The sequence below is a fragment of the Vulpes lagopus genome, chromosome 22, assembly GCF_018345385.1.
Source record: "Vulpes lagopus strain Blue_001 chromosome 22, ASM1834538v1, whole genome shotgun sequence".
NCBI classification, from domain to species: Eukaryota; Metazoa; Chordata; class Mammalia; order Carnivora; family Canidae; genus Vulpes; species Vulpes lagopus.
The window spans coordinates 15,601,727-15,622,322 of record NC_054845.1 but is presented as its reverse complement, the minus strand read 5'-3'; the positions used below and the strand labels follow the sequence as shown (position 1 = coordinate 15,622,322).

At 39.9% G+C, this 20,596-nt stretch overlaps 1 protein-coding gene across 4 annotated transcripts in view; it reads left to right on the top strand.

Moving 5' to 3' along the window:
* KLF7 (Kruppel like factor 7) overlaps positions 1 to 20,596 on the top strand; it is a 91,028-nt gene that overhangs the window by 29,131 nt on the left and 41,301 nt on the right. For 3 of the 4 annotated variants that reach the window (XM_041737266.1, XM_041737264.1, XM_041737263.1), the window contains one exon: positions 14,635 to 15,265. In XM_041737266.1, the coding sequence (XP_041593200.1) occupies positions 14,635 to 15,265 (631 nt within the window). The remainder of the gene's footprint in view (positions 1 to 14,634; positions 15,266 to 20,596) is intronic. The other variant, XM_041737267.1, reaches the window with a different exon arrangement.

Sequence of the window (20,596 nt, the reverse complement as noted above, 5' to 3'; positions counted from 1 at the left end):
CATCTTTGTCCAGCCAGCATGTGAAAGATTCCTATTGCCTAACATAATGAACAAGAAACGGAACAGCTTTGTGGCTCTGGGAACAACGATAGGTTTAGAGAAAGGCATTCGGAAATACATGAAAAAGAATCTACATTTCATTGTCAGTGACACACGCGTGCGTGCACACACACAAACCCTGTACAGCTATATTCAACATTTTCACCCTTAGCTCTTGCCTAGTTCAAACACCATACCCTCTTAATTGGATTTTGGCTCACTTCCAGGTTCAGTGTATGAGGGCTCTGTATCTGTGAAATAATGATCCTGAAATAAATAGCACCTCTCAGTAGAGATATCTTTTTATGTAAAATTCTTAAAGGGAATGGAGAGGAATGAAATCTTTCTGCGTTTAGGAATTTATGGGAAAGTCACCAGAATGGGCCCAAACAAGAATTTCTGGGGACCTCATCTATGTAAGTGGCATGTGGCACTATTTAGGGTGACAGAAAACACAAGTTCTTGATGACTGTTAGATTTGAATGAACTTCTTCATTTAAGGACTGATGATAGTAAGGATGCCAACATTGGAGACCAAACTGATGTGACCCTCACATGCTTTGGAGACCAGGGGCCAGAGTTACCTTTCTCAGGGAGGTCCTTTTAGGTGATGGAAATGGGAATACATGATATAAAGTGGACTAAACCTCTACCTTTAATCTATTATCTCAAAGCACCAGTTAATAAGCACCTGGTATGGAGGCCAGGCAAGGGGTGGGTTTTGTTCATCCGAGCAAGAGTGAAATTCAGAACACACGATGCAACATGGACTGCTAGGAAGAAATATTCTTTTGGCATCTGTTTGAAATGGGCAGATTTAAGGACCCAAGACTGATCTCTTTGTCTTGAAGAGAGGCTCCATTTTACTCCCATTTGATGAATGTGTATCAGTGAGTACCTTCTCAGTGCTAAAAGCTGAACTGAGGAGGAGAAGTGATGATGAAGCCCTAGACCTAATAAAGTAGACATTTTAGGATAGATTTGGGATAGACCATCTAATCTTCCCAGAATTCCGAGACTGGATTAATGGCTTTGTTGGTCACTTGTTTATTCATTCAACTAGTAAGTTTTGGGTGTCTTTTCCAGGTACTGTACTCTAGGTGCTGGAGCTTCATTGACACATGAGACTAAGTCTCTACTCTCTTGGAACTTCCATCCCAGTGGAGAAGGGTAGACAATAAACATGCAAACAGATAATTTAGATCTTTTGAGAACTTGGAAAATACTGAAAAGCAAATAAAAAAAGGTAGTATGTTGGAGAACAAATGTGGCATTTGGGCTACTTTATGTAGGCAGATCAAAGAAGGACACTGAGAAAGGTGTGAACCTGGTATGTTTGTGTGAACAGGAGAAGGGTAAGAGATGAGGAAAACAAGGCCAGATCCTCTAGGAGCCAATGTGCCATGGCAAGGAAGTACCCATGATGGCAGGCCATATAAGGATTGTCAGCAAGTAGTTCGAGCTGGAAGGGGGTCTGTGAGTGTGTGGTTCACTCATTTTGTGGAAAAGGAAGTGAATGCCCTGTTCGGGTTCAGTAGTTTAGTTAGTGGAGAGAGTAGAGACAGTGTGGGGAAAGTGGGGATCAAACCTGATTTCTAGGTCAGGTTCTTTTCATCAATAAAGAATGAGAGTTGAAAATTGCATCTTATCCACTTGCCTTTATTGCTTTCTCTTTCTGGTGGTTTCTGGAGGTCAGAGGAGAAAAAAGGAAGTGCCAGAAGAGAGAAGGACACTCTCTTAGGTGAGGAAATGGTTTTTACTTGCTACCCAGTTACATATTCCCAGGGCTGCCCTATAGCCTTTTATGAACCTAAATGTATCTCTCGGTTGAGAATACTAGATGTATCCCAGACAGTTAACATTTAAAGATTTATCTTCTCAAATGAAAAACACTGAGGAGACAAGTATCGCCTATAGTTAAAATCTTAAAATACTGATGAATCCTACAAGAAATGTTGGTAGTAAATGCATATGCATTGTTTCCGATGTTCTTTGTTCTAAGAAGGAAGGATTTTAGGCTTTCATCATAACCTTGTACTCCTCCCTGCCCAGGATTGTGATTACTGTTGACTTTTGATCGGCTTGTTTGGGAGTTGCTTCATTCATTCATTCAATCATTCATTCATTCATTCATTCATTTGACAAATGCTTGAGACAAGGCCACAATTCAGGGACTGTTCCAGGTGTCCGAGGAGCTTCCCTTCTAGTGAAGTCTACATTTAGATGCTGGTGAGGTTGATATCCATGGGGATATCCATGGGGATATCCTCAGCGTCCTGTCCAAGGGCCGCTTTCTTCCAGGGTCTCCAACCTCCTTCCTCTCACCACCTGACTGGGCAGCAGAGCCATGTGCCCATTGCTTCGAGCCTCTTCTGAGTGAGTTATTCTCATGTTTGGTCTCTACCCTGCCACTGTGATTTCACAGCATCATAGAACTCCAGTCTAGTGGGTTCCTTAGAAGTTCAGTCCTTTCACGTGGGAGAAGAGAAAACTGAGCCCTCAGTGAGGCATGTCACCTAGCCAGAGTCCTCTGCTTACTTAACCTGTTATATGCAACAGGTTTATCTTACTTTGATAATCATTTGGTATTTTTTTCCCTTTCTATGTCATTGTTACATTTGATTATATTTACTATCTTCTTGGAAGTGCAATGAAATAACACTAGTTAGGTAACAGCTACAACAGATATAGTGTGGGTTTCAGGTGCTGTTATAAGCACTTGACGTATGTCAGGTGATTGGACTCTCATCCACTCCTGTGTGTCAGGTGAGGAAACTGAAGCACAGAGGGGTTAAGTGACTTGCCCCACAGGGATGTAAGCTAGTAAGTAGTGTAACCTAATTTTGCACCCAGGCAGTCTGGCTATAGGGCCAGTACTCTTAACTCCCCATCTACCTTTTCATATGCACAAGACACTCAATTTCCTTACCCGGGGTGAGAAAAGCACGGGGGGGGGGGGGGGGGGGGGGGGGGGGGGGGGGGCACATACACTGTCACCTTAAATATTTTGGGAAGTTGCTTCTTAGGATCTCAAATTAAGTAAATGTTCAACCATCCATGGCAGGAAAAGCAGTTTAGGGTTGGTTTCATTATATTTTGGACTGCCATTTTACATAATCTGAGGAGTAGAGCCAATATCCCTCCTAGTGCTTGCTCCCACGTTGTCTTTACCATTCCACAGTGGAAGTTCCTGAAAACTCTCTTGGAATTGAAAATATCCTCCATGACACCAGCCACTAAATTGTATCCATCATGAGGGCCCCCATGGGATTTGAACCTGTTGTTCTTGGGAAAGTCAAAAGTCAAGCTTCAAGCGTGTGTGTATGTGTGTTTGTGTGTGTGTGTGAAAGAGAATATGTGTGAGAGTGTGTTTGTATGTGAGAGAGTACACATGCACACATGCATTGTCTGTACTTTGTACACATGTGCAATTGTGCTCTGGTATAAAAGAAGCAGTCATATATGTATTCTTATGGGGGGTTAGGGGAAAAGTATATTTAATTAATCCAACTGAGAAGGATATAGCATTGTTCCAGAAGGGAGTCAATGAAATGAGTTTTGATTTTAAAAAAACCTCCCAGTAGCCTGAGTCAGCCTGTGCAGTGATTTGGGAGAGGCAGGGGAGATGATGTAATGGGTTCGGCATGTTCCCATCTTGGCCACCAGTGCAAAGGGGCCCAGGGAGTTTGGGGAGGGTGTGTGCATGTGTGTGCAAAGTTAACAGGAGCGGGCGGGGTTGAGTAAGAGTGGGTTGTAAAACAGGATTAATAACCCCTTGTCAGACCTTTCCCTGTTACTGTGTTTTTCAGTAATTTTGGTTTGAATGAAGGCTCTCTAGCCAATTAATGTTTATTTGTTTCCTTTGGCAAGACCCGTTGGGGGAAGGGGTGAGATTGGTGAGTTTAAAATTTTTGTTTTGTTTTTGTGTTTTGGAAGAAGAGGCAAGTAATGTGAGTTTGGGTTTTCAATGAAGGCTCCCCTACCCCCCCCCCACCCCCTAAGAGGCAGGAGGCAAGACATGACCAGCTGGTGCCTTGAACTGACACAGGTGCAGAGGCTGTGGGGGGTGGGGAGCCAAGAATAATTACAGGTTTCTGAAGCATCAGGCCCTGCCTGACACAAGCGCTCATCGAGAAAACTGCTCTTTATGGAAAATTAATGGTGAAGCTGAAAAACTGTCAGGGCCATTGTTGTTCTTAGGAAGCCATCACTTCTCAGAGGGGAGGCCTTCTCCCAAGGCCTCGGGCTCTCAGGAGTTGTGGGATTAGCAGGCCTCCCTTCCTGAGCAAGGACTGCTTGGCACTCTCATATACAATGATAGGTTTTTTCTTTAGGAGTGCCTCTTCTGTATTTTTTTCTTTCTGAAACTGATTGGCAGCTCCAGTCTAGGTCTTTGCTCCAGTGTAGGATGATTTTTTCATTGACTATTAAGTTACTAATTTCATTTTGTCCATGAAAGCGTAATGGCTTTTCAGGGACATCTCATGAAACATTTTCAAGCTGTAAAGTAACAAAGTGGGGTTTCCTCCATTGTGTGTCGAGCTAAGTAGAGGCTTGATTTGATAGCAGGTGGACCAGACACTGCTCCTGTACAGCTGGATCACTTAATTTTGAGGATCACAGATATTCTAAAGGGGGAAATGCTTTTCCAAGTTGTTGGACGTGCGGGGGACCCCGGTGACTTCCTTCAAGGAGCGTGAGACCTGGGCCCCAGCTCTGCGTGGGTTCTGTGAATATAGAACTCACCTTAACATTTAATTTGGAATGGGGTTGTTTTGGGGATTTCTTTTATGTGCTGCAAGTAAGGAACCCTTGGAAGATGAAAGGGGTATTTGAGGCCACTTGTTTCAAAGACAGCACCCACTCCCAGGTCTTTCATCTTCTCTCCTTCCTACCTCCACGCTCGGCTCCCCAAGGAAAAATATACAAACAAATATTTTCTTTGTATGTTGAAAATAGTTCAGAGAGGAGAGATGCTGAATAGGTTTTGGTAGAAGTTTCCCAACTTTCTTGTTTGTTTAGAATTCAATTAATTTTCACAGCATTGTCTCAAAATTTACAGATTACAAGAGGGAAATATTTAATTTGGTTTCATCTCCAGCAACCAGTTGATGTGAGAAACAGAGGGAAAGAATGTGATCTGACGTTGGTTACAGTCCCACAGTTATTTTGTGGAGTTCAGCAGTTCTGGCAGTAATGTGTAATGCTCTTGCACCTCTGGGGTGTGCTATTGATGTGGGTTTGGGTGTTTTTTTTTTTGTTTTTTTTGTTTTTTTTAGCTTAATAGCTAAAACATGCGGGAAGAGATTTTCACTTATACTGTGTAATTACTTACCTGTATTTTCTAAACAAAATCATTTTCTTCTAACCTTTTACCCTAATCTTTCCTGGCAATGGAAGTAAAAAAAAAAAGTGAGTATTTGTTTAAAAGCAATCATTTTTTGAGTCATATGTGGTTGATTCTTGTTACTGGCTCTATGCAGTCTCTGCCATGGGTTAGACTTAATATTATATTCTCGTCCTCAAACCCACTTTGAAATGGGGAAACCCAGGAAGATGGGCAATTAAGGCTCAACTACTTGGTGTCTGAGGTTCTCCCATGGGCTTAACTGAACTTACTAATCATAACCATGATGCTTCTTACCTCTCCTCTCCTGAGAAGAATGGTACCAGAACTCTCTGACCATGCTGTTTGCTTCCTTTCCCATCTTTCAATTCTGACCTAATTTTAAAAGATGAGAAATGTGTCAGAGTCATTACGTGTCATCTTTAAAGGGAAAAAAAATCACAAAATTCCCATAAATATCAATCTTTGCTATCCTACAGAGTTGGTTTCAGGAGTCAGAGGAATAAAGATTTTGCTAAAAAGTGTGCATTATACACATATATAATTAGGAATTAGAAAAAAATGAGTATTTTGGAAGATCATTTTTAAAAGGAAGCTCAGGTTACCCTATTATCAGTAACTTGTTTTGTGTCACTTTGTATTTCCATTCTGGGATGTGTGTGAAGATTTCAAAGTATAAAAAAGTAATTAAGCTTTGGGCCAATCCCAGGGGAAAAGTAAGGGATTCATCTCCCTGTTTCTGTACTTCATGCTCTTTGGGGACAGTGGCACCATGGTTAATGGCACGTGATAAAACCACACATAGTAAATGTCAGGAAGTGGCTCCCATGGGCAGCCAAGTGCAATCACCTACGTGTGCAATTACCTGCGTGAGCATTGTTTCTGGGAACTAGAGTTCACCCCTTCTTTGCTAGAAGCATCATCACCATCATCATCACCATCATCATTATCAGGTCCAGGTCTCATCTCAGAAGAACATGATTTTGCAAGTTTCTATAACATGGAAAACTGTATTTCCTCTTGTTTTTGCATTTATATCCTTCCCCAATTTGCTTTATCTCTTTGCTGTCTTAACTGTTGGATCTTTTAAGTGAATGAAATAGGTAGAATGATTGGGATTAAGGGTAACTGACTAAAGGGATCACAAATGACTGATAATTGACTATAAACATGGGCAGTAGTAGGTGGCATTTCATTTCATTGACTCTATATTATTCTAGAAAAAAATCATTCACAAAATAAAATATCTTTTTTTTTCTTTATTGTTTTTGGTTCACCATTTTGAGTATCCACAGACCCAAAGATTCCAAATAATTAATCATAAGATACAATAATGAGTGATGGCAAAAATATTGGACCAATGGCTTTGTCTTATGTTCAAATCAAAAGACACAGAAATGAAAAATTATTTATGTTCTAAATAAAAAGGGATGGTTTATAAAGGGATGGCACTGAGGAGACTGGACTTGAATGTGTCCAACTGAACATGAATATAGCTATGGTGGTGGTTTTGGATGGGAGTTGTGAGGTGATTTTAGCTCATTCTTTCAGAAAGTTCTAACTCTGACAACTTCACACCACTTTAAACACTTCGGTATCTTTGCCATCTGAGATAATAGAGGTAGAAGTTTTGTTCTAAAATATTATTTTTATTGTTTGAGTACCCATGTTGTATAAGGAATATATCATTGCTTTTAAGAAGATTGTCATTATTTTTAAGAATTAATGTATTAAGTTTTTTCTTCTTATTGAGAAATAATTGGCATACATCACATCACTGTGTAAGTTTAAGGCATCCAGCATGATGGTTCGACTTACGTATATTGTGAAATGATGACCACAATAGGTTCACCCAACATCCGTCTTCTCATATAGATACAAAAAAAAAAAAAAAAAAGAAAGAAAAAAGTTTGTCCTATGATGAGAACCCTTGAGATTTACTCTCTTAACAACTTTTCTTTTATCACACAGCAGTGTTAGCTGTAGTCATCATGTTGTACATTACATCCCTAGTGCTTATGTATTTTATAACTGGAAGTTTGTACCTTTTGACCACCTTTTCCAATATCCTCTCCCCCTACCCTTGCCCCTGCCTCTGGTAACCGCAAGTTTGATTTTTTTTTTTTAATATTCCACATATAAGTGAGGTCATACAGCATATTTCTTTCTCTGTCTGACTTCTTTTGCTAAGCATAATTCTTTCAATGTCCACCCATGTTGTCACAAATGGTAGGATTTCCTTGTTTTTTTTTTTAATGGCTGAATAATATTCCATTGTATATATATTCTTCAACTTCTCTATCCATTCATCCAGTATTGGACACTTAAGTTGTTTCTGTATTTCGGCTATTGTAAATAATGCTGCTAAGAACATGGGGGTGCTGATATCTTTTTGACTTAGTGTTTTCATTTCCTTTGGATATATTCCCAGAAATGGAATTGCTGGATCATATGGTAGTTCTATTTTTAATTTTTTGAGGCTCCTCCATACTGTTTTTTATAGTGGCTGCACCAGTTTACAATCCAACAGTGCACAAGGGTTCCCTTTTCTCTGCATACATGCCAGCATTTGTTACCTCTTGTCTTTTTGATGATGGCCATTCTAGAAAGAAACATAGGAGTAAAGCTCCTTGACAGGGGACTTGGTAATGATTTTTTTTTTGGATATGATACCTAGAGCAGAAACAAAAAAAACAAAAAATAAACAAGTGGGACTATACCAAACTAAAAGGCTTCTGCACAGCAAAAGAAATAATCAATATTGTAAGAAGAAAATTTGCAGAATGGGGAAGAATATTTGCTAAATATTGTATTTAATAAGGAGCTAATCTCCTAGACACATAAAGAACTCCTACAACTCAAAAGCAAGAAAATATAACCCAGTTGAAAAATGAGCAAAGGACCTGAATAGCTGAACAGGTACATGAAAAGATGCTCAACCTCACTAGTCATTAGGAAAATGCAAACTAAAACCATAGATTATAATCTTAATAAATCAGGCATACCACCAATCTATGGACTCATAGATTCATTTTGGAGATACTGTTTAATTGTCCAGGATTGAGGAGGTATGTCTTTCAACACTTGGCAGTCATCATATTTTCTTAACTGCATTTTTTTTTCTAGACCAAACTCCTGAAGTAGATAGACTGTATGTTGAACTTTGAATGAAACAATGATTAGTGGGAGGGAAGATGAAAGATTGTGTGAAGCATATGAACACAAGAGAAAGTAAAGAGCGGAAAGAATGGGTAAAGGAAACCTTTAGCGGAGGGTTGTAGGGGAAATGGCAAAAATGACTGGAGATGTTTGTAGTCTTACATGGCAAATTTCATGTAATTTATTATGAGAGAAGGACAGGTTTAATGAAAACCATTTGTAACCTTGGCATCATCATGCCCATATATGGCCAAATTTCTTATGTATTTCTTGAACACATGAAAGTAACAACCTCTTGCCAACATTGGAGAGATTTTGGTGATCTTAATTTGTGCTACAAGACTTTGGTTATCCTGTTCCCTGTCAATTTCTGCCTCTGGAATCTGTCACAGAAGAGTAGGTATGGCAGTAGTAGGTTTGATTTTTTTTCTTTTTTAACTAGGTCTTGGATTATCACTTTTAATAAGCATGCTTCAACAAGTAATATTAACAGCATGGAGAGAGTATTTAAAAAGATTCTAGGATGATCATTTCAACAACAATTTCAGGTGATATTTCTTAGGAAACTAGGAAAAGAAGCCACATGTTTTAAAATTGAAATGTTGGAGAGTCTTCACAAAGCTCATCTGTACCTCATAATGAGTAAGAAAATCACTTTGCACTTGGGCATTTTCCTTCTCATTGCTGACTGTAATGGATTTTTGAAGGGGTGGTGGTTGGTCCAATGACTCAAGTCTTAAGTGGTGTTGATAGGTCAGGTTGAGGGAAGCCTCATATCACCAAAGGTGAAGTTTTGGCAAGGCACAATTTATGTAATTAAATTGACATCTGCTGACTCCGCGTTGGAGTTTGCTGGCTAGTGTCATTGAGACAGAGCAAATCTTTGGTTCTAGTAGATAAACAAATATTTGAACTCTATACTCAAATCTCCAATATGGAGACACTCCTAGTGTCTAATGGCTAATGGCTGTTTTTTTCCCTCTCTCACTCTCAAAATTATTTGGATTTACAGAAATTGCAAAAATTGTACATAGAGTTCGTGTATATACATAGCCTGGTTTCTTCTTACGTTATATGATCATAGTACAATAATCAGAACCAGAAAATTGATATTGATACAGAGCCATTAACTAATCTGTACACTTTATTTGAATTAAATGATTTTCCCCGTCAGTGTCTTTTTTTTTCTCTTCAAAACCCATTGTATTCAGTTATATCTCAGACTCTTCCAATCTGGGACAGCTTCTGAATCTTCTCTTTTTCTTCATGATCTTGATATATATTTTTTAAAGATTTATTTATTTTTAAAGAGAGAGAAGGTACACAAGTGGGATGGGCAGAGGGAGAAGGAGAGAGAATCTCAAGCAGACTCCACACTGAGCACAGAGCCCAATGCCAGGCTTGATATCATGACCATGAGATCATGACCTGAGCCAAAACCAAGAGTTGGATGCTTAACCAACTACACCACCCTGATGCCCCCCACGATCTTGGTATTTTTAAAGAATACTAGCCAGTTATTTTATAAAATAACCCTCCATTTGGATCGTTCTGATGTTTTCTCATGATTACATTGAGGTTATGTATTTTGGGCAGAAATAGTGTAGAATAATTTTGTGCCCTTTTCAGCCTGTCATACCAGGGTACATGATATCAATATGTCTTATTACTGGTGTTGCTAATTTTGATCATATATTAAAAGTGGTGCATACCAGGCTTCCCCACTATAAAATTATTGTTTTTGTCTTTGCAGTTAACTAGTATCTTGTTGGAGGATACTTTGAGACTAGGTAAATGTCTTGTTTCTCATTATACTTTCATGTACTAGTTTTAGCATCCATTGTGATTCTGGCCTATAGTCATTATTACTTTTTTGTTTGCCTAATTGCAATTTTCTATTTCCATCATCCCTTCTATTTTTATTAATTATAATTTTACTATATTGATTCAACTATTTATATCACTTTGGATTCATAGATATTAATTTTATTCCATGTATTAAAATCCATTATCACTATTCACTCTGTTGCTCATATTGTCCAGAGTTGGTCATTAAGGGCTCCTTCAAATTGGCTCCTGAATCTTTTTGACATATCTCTATTACTTTATAAACACTTCCTAACCTTCTAGTACCATGAGATAGTCTAGACTCATCTTTTATTTTCTTTGCCTCAGACTTTGAATCACCTATTTCTCCAAGGTGCCCTGGTTTCCCTTTATTGGATAATGATATTTAGAAACCAAGATCTGTATATTAGGTGTGCTCACTCCTACCACAGTGTCTTTCTTTTGTAGACTCTTCCTAAAGACAGAGTTAGGAAATGTATGTATATATACTCATAGACATGCATACATGTTTATTTCTATATATACCTCTCTGTGTGTATGTATTAATATCTAGAATAAATACCTCAAATTCCAGTTAAACATTATAGGCATTTCTTAAGGGAGTCCTTGTAATCATTAAAGAAAAACATTGGAGATAAACCTTCTCTTTGGCTTAGAAATAATCTAACATTAAAATTCTCTTCATTCGTGCCCAGTGGTTTAGCACTGCCTTAACCCTGGGATGTGATCCTGGAGACCCAGGATCGAGTCCCACGTTGGGCTCCCTGCATGGAGCCTGCTTCTCCCTCTGCCTGTGTCTCTACCTCTCTCTCTCACTGTGTCTCTCATGAATAAATAAATAAAATCTTAAAAAAAATTTCTCTTCATTCTTGACATTTTAATTTCTAGCACTCCTGATGAGTTTCTAATTAACAAAATTTTCTCCTCTATCTAAGCAGAATTTACAAGAAGTAGATTTCTCAAGACAAAAACCATTCCAAAATGATTTCTAATTCTCAGATGGAATAAGAATGCCCCGTATTAGGGTTGCAAGTGATAGCTGGTCTTAAGTGGTCCAGCATTTTCCACATTTTAGTAGATATGTCTCTATCTTTAGATCATTAGTGTGACCTGTGTACTCCTGGGATTTAAACTAGGGCATACTGGGTAGGTTATTTTTTAACCTTCCCAGAAAAGTATGTAAATGTGTTTAGAATCTCTCTGTTTCCCAGAACTCTGAATATGAAGAGATCTGAGCTTCTTAAAGATCACAACAATTTCTCAGTAGCTTTCAAATCTTTGAGCTAGAAAGTATGTAAGAAGACATGACACACAAAAAACTCGATCAAAAGACTGCGGTGGCTTGGTTGTGAAATAGTCCTTGCATGTGAGGTAGGGAACTGCCTCAAGGACAACTAATAACCTATGATTCAGCTGACTTTTACCTGAAACATATCTGGTCTCGATGATCTGGTTCTGCCCTTTGGGCAAAGCTAAAGAAGCATTATAGTTGTGTTCCAGAAAACGTGTATTAGTGGTCATTTCTAAGATTTCTAGCCTCAGCATCATCCAGGTAGGGCCTCAGGAGATGACTTTTGTGGAATGGAGGAGTTAGAATAATCAAAGTACTAGTATAAAGTTGATTTTTGTCTTTGTTTGATAGACATCATGTACCTATTGAGTGCCAGGTACTGTGCCGTGTAGGTGAGGGTTTTGAAAGGGAAGAGGACCTTTAAGGGAGGTTTTAGGAATAAGATGTCATAATTTAGAAGTGAATTGACTTTAGCTAAAACTGAGGGCTTCAATATTGGAGATAAGTAAATGATACTTTCTAGAAATGAGATGGAAAAAGGAAAAGGAACATTTTTGAGACATGGAATTTAGAAAGAGGTACCTGAGGATGATGTAAATTTCTAGACCTGAGATGGTGATAGTGTTGGTTTCAAATATAGAGTAGTGGGAAGCTACTCAGCCAGAGCTATTATTTAATCAATACATAAAATACTTGATGATTGCCTTATATTATAGAGAGTAGACTTCATTGTTGCCTAAGAACTTATCAACACACTTTATATTATATTATTTGGTATCACTTTGCTTTGTAAATTCATGTCACTTTTAGCTTGTAATTATTTATTCTGCACTTTCATCACATGGATCTATTAATATCTTCTTCCAATACACAGAAAACTTGCATCTTGCTGTGAACACAGTGGTTGAACAAAAAAGTGTGACATGAGTGTTGAATGAAGATTAGAATCATTCATTAGTTTATACTATTAAAAGTCAAGTGAAACCCAAAGTTGATTCATATTTAAAACTCATTAATTCATTAATAGAGTTTTACCATAAGGCTGATTAAAAACCGATTTTTTGGACTTAACTGTGATGATCATTTCATTTAGTAATGTATACAAATATGGAATCATTATGTTGTTTGAAACTAATAAAGTGTTATATGTCAGTTATGCCTCAATAAAAACAGTACTAACAACAGCAACAAAAAATAAGCAGAAGACACAAGACAACTGTATAACCAGTGGGAGAATATAAACAATAATTTAAAGATTTTGAAGGTTAAAGTACATAAATTGGTATTGGATACTTCAGCAAATAGAAAAGAAAACTTTGGAGGTAGAATTTGAGTTACTCAGAGAGTAGGAATGGAGTGAGACAAGCAGGGTAGGAGGAGTTGGGCCCTAGGTGTCTTAAGGATACAGATGATGTTTGGCAGCCATGAAGGACAGGCTGACAGAGAATACCAAAGGCAGTGACCATCAATGGATTAAATACTAACCCTAGGTAGGCAGCTAGAACCTTGTCAAAATAGTGAGCATGGCATCGCTATTTCATGCAGTCTAAGAAAAACAGGTAAAATGCTGACATATGCACATATTAGAGAAGCACAATCTACCTAAAATCTAGACAAAGAGCTCATGGTTCTATGAGTCTATATCTGGGAAAATGTAAACCCCACCAATAGTGCATCTCTATTAGACATTTATGGGAGAATGAATAATAGGAAAGAAAAACAAAAACAAAAACAATATTTTGAAGTGTCACCAAAATAAAATCCTTAATAGATACAACTAGGTGTATCATTAAAATATATTCTTAACAGAATAAAAGCCTAAGATCCAAACATTGGTGAAAATCAAAGATGCCTCTACAGAGGCAATAAATTAGGACCTTGTCTCACTTAAAATTTGCCAGTAATGTTTCTTTGCCATTAGTGTTTCTTTGTTAAAGTCTCGAAGCCAGAGCAAATAGAGCTGAGGGTGCCAGTTAGCACCATGGTTTTTATACAAGATTCTGGAAAAGTAGAATTTTTAAGTGAGGAGAGCTTTTCGAGTACAAACTTAAATATTCACTTTTGCCATAAGAGCACTTCCACCATCTTATGAAGAGCACCATGGAAGAAGATTTGTTGTGACTCTGAACTTTTCAGTTCTTTTTCTTTACTTCTTTACCAGGTAAAAGCTTTATGTTGAAATATATTGGGTCCTATCTCTAGCAAGTCAAATAGCTGTGTTTGAACTTATTTTTATCACATAGTTAGAGATGCTAAACCATTGTATTCAGACTTAGGCTCCTTGCCACAAAATAGGTAGCAATTGTACTTTGAATAACTTACTGTAAACAATGGGAGTTTTGTCTTGTAAGCAAAGGTTTTGTGAGAGGCATTCTTCAGAACAGTACCCATTCCTGCTGGTTAGCGAATGCAAGGCCAGGCTTGCTGTTGGTTGATTGCAACTGAGGTCACCTCTCAGTTTGGACGGGTATGATCTGATCTTCAGAGCAAGTTGGAAAATTGACTTATTTTTGAAAGTTGCTCAAGTCTGTTTGAAAAATGGAGTTCAACTATGGGAAGTCTTGTTTTGGTGTGAAAACTTTGTCTGATTCTATTTGCTTCTTGCTTACATGAGAACTCCTAAGGGTGCTTGGAGACTCTTACCTGCTGACTTGGGTTGTGGGGCAGAGATCATTTTAACATTGAACATTCTCCGGGATCTTGATGGTGCGAGATAGTCCTTCTGGGCCTCTAGTTCCCCTTCATTATACTTGCATGATGTGACCCTTATGAACCCTTCAGAAATTACTCGGGGAGTAAATAACAAGGTCAGACCCTCCACCAAGAAAAGTACAGATTCCAGCCACAAAACCATTCTGTGTGTCTTCCTGCTCAGCCTGTCAACATGTGGCCTCATGGTGTTCTTCGCCTCTGATGGCTGTTTCTCTCCCTCCCTCCTTCCCCTCTGCAGACATGCCTTGAATTGGAACGCTACCTACAGACAGAGCCTAGGAGGATCTCGGAGACCTTCGGGGAGGACTTGGACTGTTTCCTCCATGCTTCTCCTCCCCCATGCATTGAGGAAAGCTTCCGGCGCTTGGACCCGCTGCTGCTCCCGGTGGAAGCCACCATCTGTGAGAAGAGCTCGGCAGTGGACATTCTGCTCTCTCGGGACAAGTTGCTATCTGAGACCTGCCTCAGCCTCCAGCCAACCAGCTCTTCTCTAGACAGCTACACAGCCGTCAACCAGGCCCAGCTCAACGCAGTGACCTCATTAACGCCCCCGTCGTCCCCTGAGCTTAGCCGCCATCTGGTCAAAACCTCACAGACTCTCTCAGCCGTGGATGGCACGGTGACGTTGAAACTGGTGGCCAAGAAGGCTGCGCTCGGCTCAGTCAAGGTGGGAGGGGTGGCAACGGCAGCGGCGGCCGTGGCGGCAGCTGGGACAGTTAAAAGCGGACAGAGCGACAGTGAGCAAGGAGGGGTGGGGGCCGAGGCGTGCCCCGAAAACAAGAAGAGGGTTCACCGCTGTCAGTTTAACGGGTGCCGGAAAGTTTATACAAAAAGCTCCCACCTAAAGGCCCACCAGAGGACTCACACAGGTAGTGGTACAAGTTGGCCGCACGTGGTTTCTTCTGCTTCTTCTCCTCTTCCTCCACTTCCTTCTCTTCCTTCTCCTCCTCCTCCTCCTCCTCCTTCTCCTCCTCCCTCTCCTTCTCCTCCTCTAGCCTCTCAGTGGGAAGGGCTCCCGTGTCCCAAGGAGGGGCGTTGTGCTCACCTGGAGTGGTAGCCAGGCGGGAGGACCGGGCCAGGGCGGCAGAGTGACGCACCTGTGACCTCCAGGTGGCCCAGGCCATGTCGCTCGCTGGTCACGCCATCCTTTCGGGCCCAGGGAGCACCCCAGGGCAGAATCACACAGTTCCGAGGACGCCTGAATGGGCTCCGCGGCGTGACTCACCGCCATATACCCTGCACGTGCTTGTCACCTCCCCGACACGTTTCATCGTTTTAGGAGCGTAGCTCTGCAGTTTTGAGCAACACTGGAGTCTGAGGAGGCACATTTGAAAGACTCCACGGCTAAACAAGGTAGTCGGGGTGTCCCTATTCACTCTTTTCCCAGCATCCCTGATTTTTCATCAAAGTCACCAACAGCAGGAGGGTTTCAGAGTTCATTAGATGTGATCATTCTATAATTAATTGGCATCTCCTCTTTTGCATTGTTCTCTGGCGCGTGCTTTATGGAGAGATGGCGGAATTGCTTTTTAATGAGCCTGTTACTGGGAAGTTGCTAAAGTGATTACATTGCTATGTGTGTGGTAGAGGGGAGTGGGCACCGACAGGGACTGTATGTTTTACTCAGGACTTCTGCGGTGATTCCCAGGCACCGTATTGATCTTTGGAGCAGTGGGATGATTTGGAAGAGCGGGTCTTACAGAGCAAAGAGTGAGATTGGCATTTTCCTTGAAACTGGTCTTCATTCTGTGCTCTGAGGTGCAAGCTTAGGGCTGGTGTTTCTTCCTGGTGTTAGCATCCTAGGAGCCATTACTGTCATTGGCGGGTTTTAAATGAGTCCCTACTGTCTCGCCTGTGTGGTTTTGCGTACCGCTGAAGAGGGAAAAGCTCCAAAAGTATAGCAGAGTGAGAGTGCAGCTCGAGAGAAATGGGTGATTGGATTTGAGCCAGGAGATATGGCTGCTGAGAGTCCTTTTTGGTCTCACAGCTTGTCTTCCTGGTGCTTTGTGGGGAGTTTCGGTCTGTGCCACCAAGGAAATGTGCAGAGCAGATTTCATTGGCTGGAAAATCAGAAAGACCCGGCTTCTAGTTCTCACTGTGCCACTAACTAGCTCTGTGACCTTGAGAGTGTCCCTTTACCTCATTGGGCCTCATTGTCCGTATCTCTCCAACCGACTGGCTTTCTCATCCAGTGCTCTGTGGTGTCAGGGGCATGAAATATCTGTGTGCAGTACAGAAACACTTTCCTGAAGTAAGATGTGTACTGTGTGTCTAAAAGAAATCACCATTTTGAACCTCAAAGTCAGTCCCAAGGGAGGATGAGAACATACTGCTTCTTTGCTACACAGGACTTCGTCATGTACTCCTCCAGTTCCGCACTTAACTTCCTATGTAGCTCTTGACTCATGGGAAGGTCTGCTAACATGACTTGCGAACCTGGTCGCTCAGGTTGCAGAGTCCCGTGTAGGGTTTCCTCAAGAGTTTGAGTCTGAGTGCTCTACTCCACAGACAATGCTTCCTGCTCAAGTCAGCTTCTTTTCCTTTATGATATTGTCCTGCAGGTCATTTTTTATTTATATATCTTTCTTTCTCAAGTCAATGAGGAAAGTCATGACAAGACATTGCAGTGCTCCCAGGCTTTGATGGTGACTCACTTCCTATTCTCCCCAGGAAACCAGAGAAAGCGGAATGAAGTAAGAATGCTTTGTTGAGGGCGTGGAAGTCGTGATTATGGACACGTTTCTGAATTATTGACATGAAGACAGGCCACATCCTGTCTAGTATGAAGACTGGACAGCTCTGGGGAAGCGAGATTCTTTGTTTTCAATGGGAAGTCCAGAGCATTTTTCTTCTTTTCCTATCCCCTTTTCCCAACAGATGTGTCAGAAGGAAACCCCTTTAGGAGTGGTGCTTATTCAGTGCTTTGTTTTTTGGGTATTGTCTACTCAGAGTGATTATCAAGGTGGAGCTCATTATGTTCCCCAGCACCTGCAACCACTTGCCGTACGGTGGACTGATGTGTTAAGACTCCTCCCCATGGGTAATTTACTCAAGGAGGCACCCTACATTATTGAAAGGCAGTGTTGCAGAGTGGTTAAGACGGAGGGAGGGCTTTGTAGGACAAGGATCCTACAAGGATCTGAGTTCTGGTCTACTGCTTCTTAGATTTGTGATCTGGTTAGGTGACTTATCTTCCCTGAGTCTCAGCTTAGTCATTTATAAAATATGGGGATAATTTTATCTTCAACTTAGATTGTTTTGAAAATTAAATTTGTAAATATATGTAAAATACTTGGCAGATCGTAAGAGCTCATTGAAGACAATAGTGGAGTTGGTTGTACTTACTACGATTGCTGCTGATATTGATTAATGATGACTGTGTGAAAAAAACAGCTCTATATAAAGTAGAAATAAGGCAGTAACCAAAATGAAATACCATCAAAAGCAAAAAGCTTTTTCCTCACTCTGTGTGGGGGTTATGATACTCATGGACACCAGTTATAGAAAGTGCATCTGGATGTGCAGGCATTGGCTCATTGAAGGTGGCAGCACTGTGGATTTTGGCTTTACTAAGACAATACAGAAAGCGATCTCCTTGCATCCTCCAGAAGTATTTTGCCTGTGAAACCCTCCTCAGAGATGATAAGCATGGAAGGAAAAGTAGGTGCTATAAGAAAGAGAAACAGGAGGGGACCTAGAGGTGAGGATGGAGGATGGGGAGAGGGAATATGAATTAATTTGGATTAAATGGATGAGAATCAGAAGTATTTATTTGGAATTGGTGTGAATGGGGCACATGGGGAACTGAAAACAAAGGTGATAATTTATGTGGTGTGGATGAACTAAGAATAATGAAAAAAAGCATGAAGGAGGGAATCAAATTAAGTGCAAACATATAAAAGCAATGGACTAGTAAAAGCTTGAGGGCAAAGGTATATGGCGATGGGAATTCTGGTTGGGGGTGTGGCTGATATAAGTGAGTGAGGGGCAGAGATGCCGACTAAATGTTGAAATGGAGTTTAAAAAAATGGGCTCTGGTTGGATCCGGGCAAGCTATTTTTAACACAGAGCTCCCTTTAATTTAGTGGAAATATTTCTTTATTTTTCAGTTGGGGGAGTGTTTGAGGAGAGAAAAAAAAAAAAAGATGAGAAAACCATTGGGTAAAAAGAGGGAAAATATTGGCATTCTTTTCTCTAGAGTCATATATGCTATATCTTTTCTATATGGTAATATGTTGAAAAGGAGACACAGTTGCAAAAATGAAATAAAATAAAATGTGTGGGTCTCCCTCTATGCATAAGAAAGACAATACATTCTTGGTAACATGGATTTGCTTGCACTGAAGAATTTTTAAAATGTTATTCATTTAATCTTTATATAGATAGAATTTACTGAGCTGGAAAAGATATGCCTTTTTTTCCCCCCTTCTGTGGCTGTTCTTTTGAGGATGCTGAATCCTTCAAACTTTTTGCCCTGGAGGATGTTAGGCAATGAGGTGATTTTTTTTTTTTTTTAAGGTAGCAGATGTTCAAGTTGGTAGCTAGGGCACAAATACTGTTTGCCCAAGGAGGTGAAGTTAGGGATGGGGGAACCGAGGGAGGGGCAAGACAAGGCAAGGACTGGGACAAAGGGAATATTGTGAAGTCGCAGGATCTTAGTGAAAGGAAGCATATAAAAATGGACATATGGTTTATTCATTGCGAAGAGCACTTAGTGCTGGCATGTGTGTAAAAATGTCCTTTAGCAGCCAAACCATTACAGACCTTTCTCTCTCACTCTGTCTTCTGGTCTTTGTGTAGCATAGTTTTCTTGTTCAATAATTCAGTCATTATGATCACAGATTTATTTATCTTCTTGGAGTCAGCTAAATAATTCTTATATTTTGATACAAAGGAAATTTTCACTTTCAATTTTTTAAAAAATCACTTTACTGTGCTCATGTTCAGCAAAAGTCAATTTATTGAAATGTTAGTAGTTTCTACACAAAAAGAGAAAGAAGTGTTTTCCGCATTTCTTCTTGATCATTTCTAAGAAGGAAAAAAAAAAAGCCTGTGATTGAAATGGTGCTTTGTGTTAATTGAGCAAACTTTTCTAATACAGAAATTCATATAAAACATGTCCACATTTATACTTTTGAGAGTGAGTCATGTTGGTAGAGTCAGGACAAAGGCCAGAAATGAAATCTTTGGTCGTTTATCACAGAGGGGGAAAAGAGGCCATCTTCTCGCATGTTTCACTTGGAGGACTCTTTCAGTGGACGGGTGTTGCTTTCACATAATCCATGGGTCTATCAGATAAGGACATTATGGATTTTGCACCAACAAATGTAAAGGGGTGCTTTTTAGGTGGAAAAATCACACAATTGGGCAATTTACTTAACAATTTATGTCTGCTGTGGGGCAGGTCTTGAGGTGGCACCATTTTTCAGTCTAACTTGGATTTAGGGAAATAGTTTGTTTTCAGATAAAAAGGAAGCTAAAAATAACAGAAACAAAAAGATGAGTGTCATATTTAAAAGGCAAACAAAAAGTTTATTTTATACATATAATGAAAGTTCTCTAAAATTTGAAATATCATCTATTTATTCAACAAAGAAAGCAGTTGCTGTGTGCCAGGCATTGTTCTAAGTCTTTTACAAATATTCACCTTTTTAATCCTTGTGTTAATCTAATGACGTAGGTACTATTCTTATTTTATAGGTGAAGGAATGAGGCCCAGAGAGGTCAAGTGACTTGCCCAATGTCACACAGCTCCGAGGAGGCTGGGCCAGGATTCAAACCAAATAGTATTGCTCAAGTCCAAGCTCTTAACTTCTGTGCTGATGAACAATGAGAAAAGAAATCAAGTAGATATTTTTCTTAATAACTCATTATTAAGAGGAAATGAGAAACATAGTTTAAATACAAATTGACAATGAAAACTACTCTGAGTGTCTTCTAAATAGAATAAAGTTGGGAAGGTCCTTAAACATACTGCCTCATCAAGTGACTAAGAACCAGAACAAGGAAATTACAAAGGAATGGTCTTCCGTTCCTAGGCCCATTATTGTTACCGTTATAGTTACTGTTATTATGGTCATTACTATTAAACCATTTTTTTAACCTTAGGATTAAAGCGAGACTTTCTTGTAACAGTCCCCAATTCTCTCATTAAAATGACAAATGCTAATGCTCCATTTCTATGAAATTAGGGCAAGCAT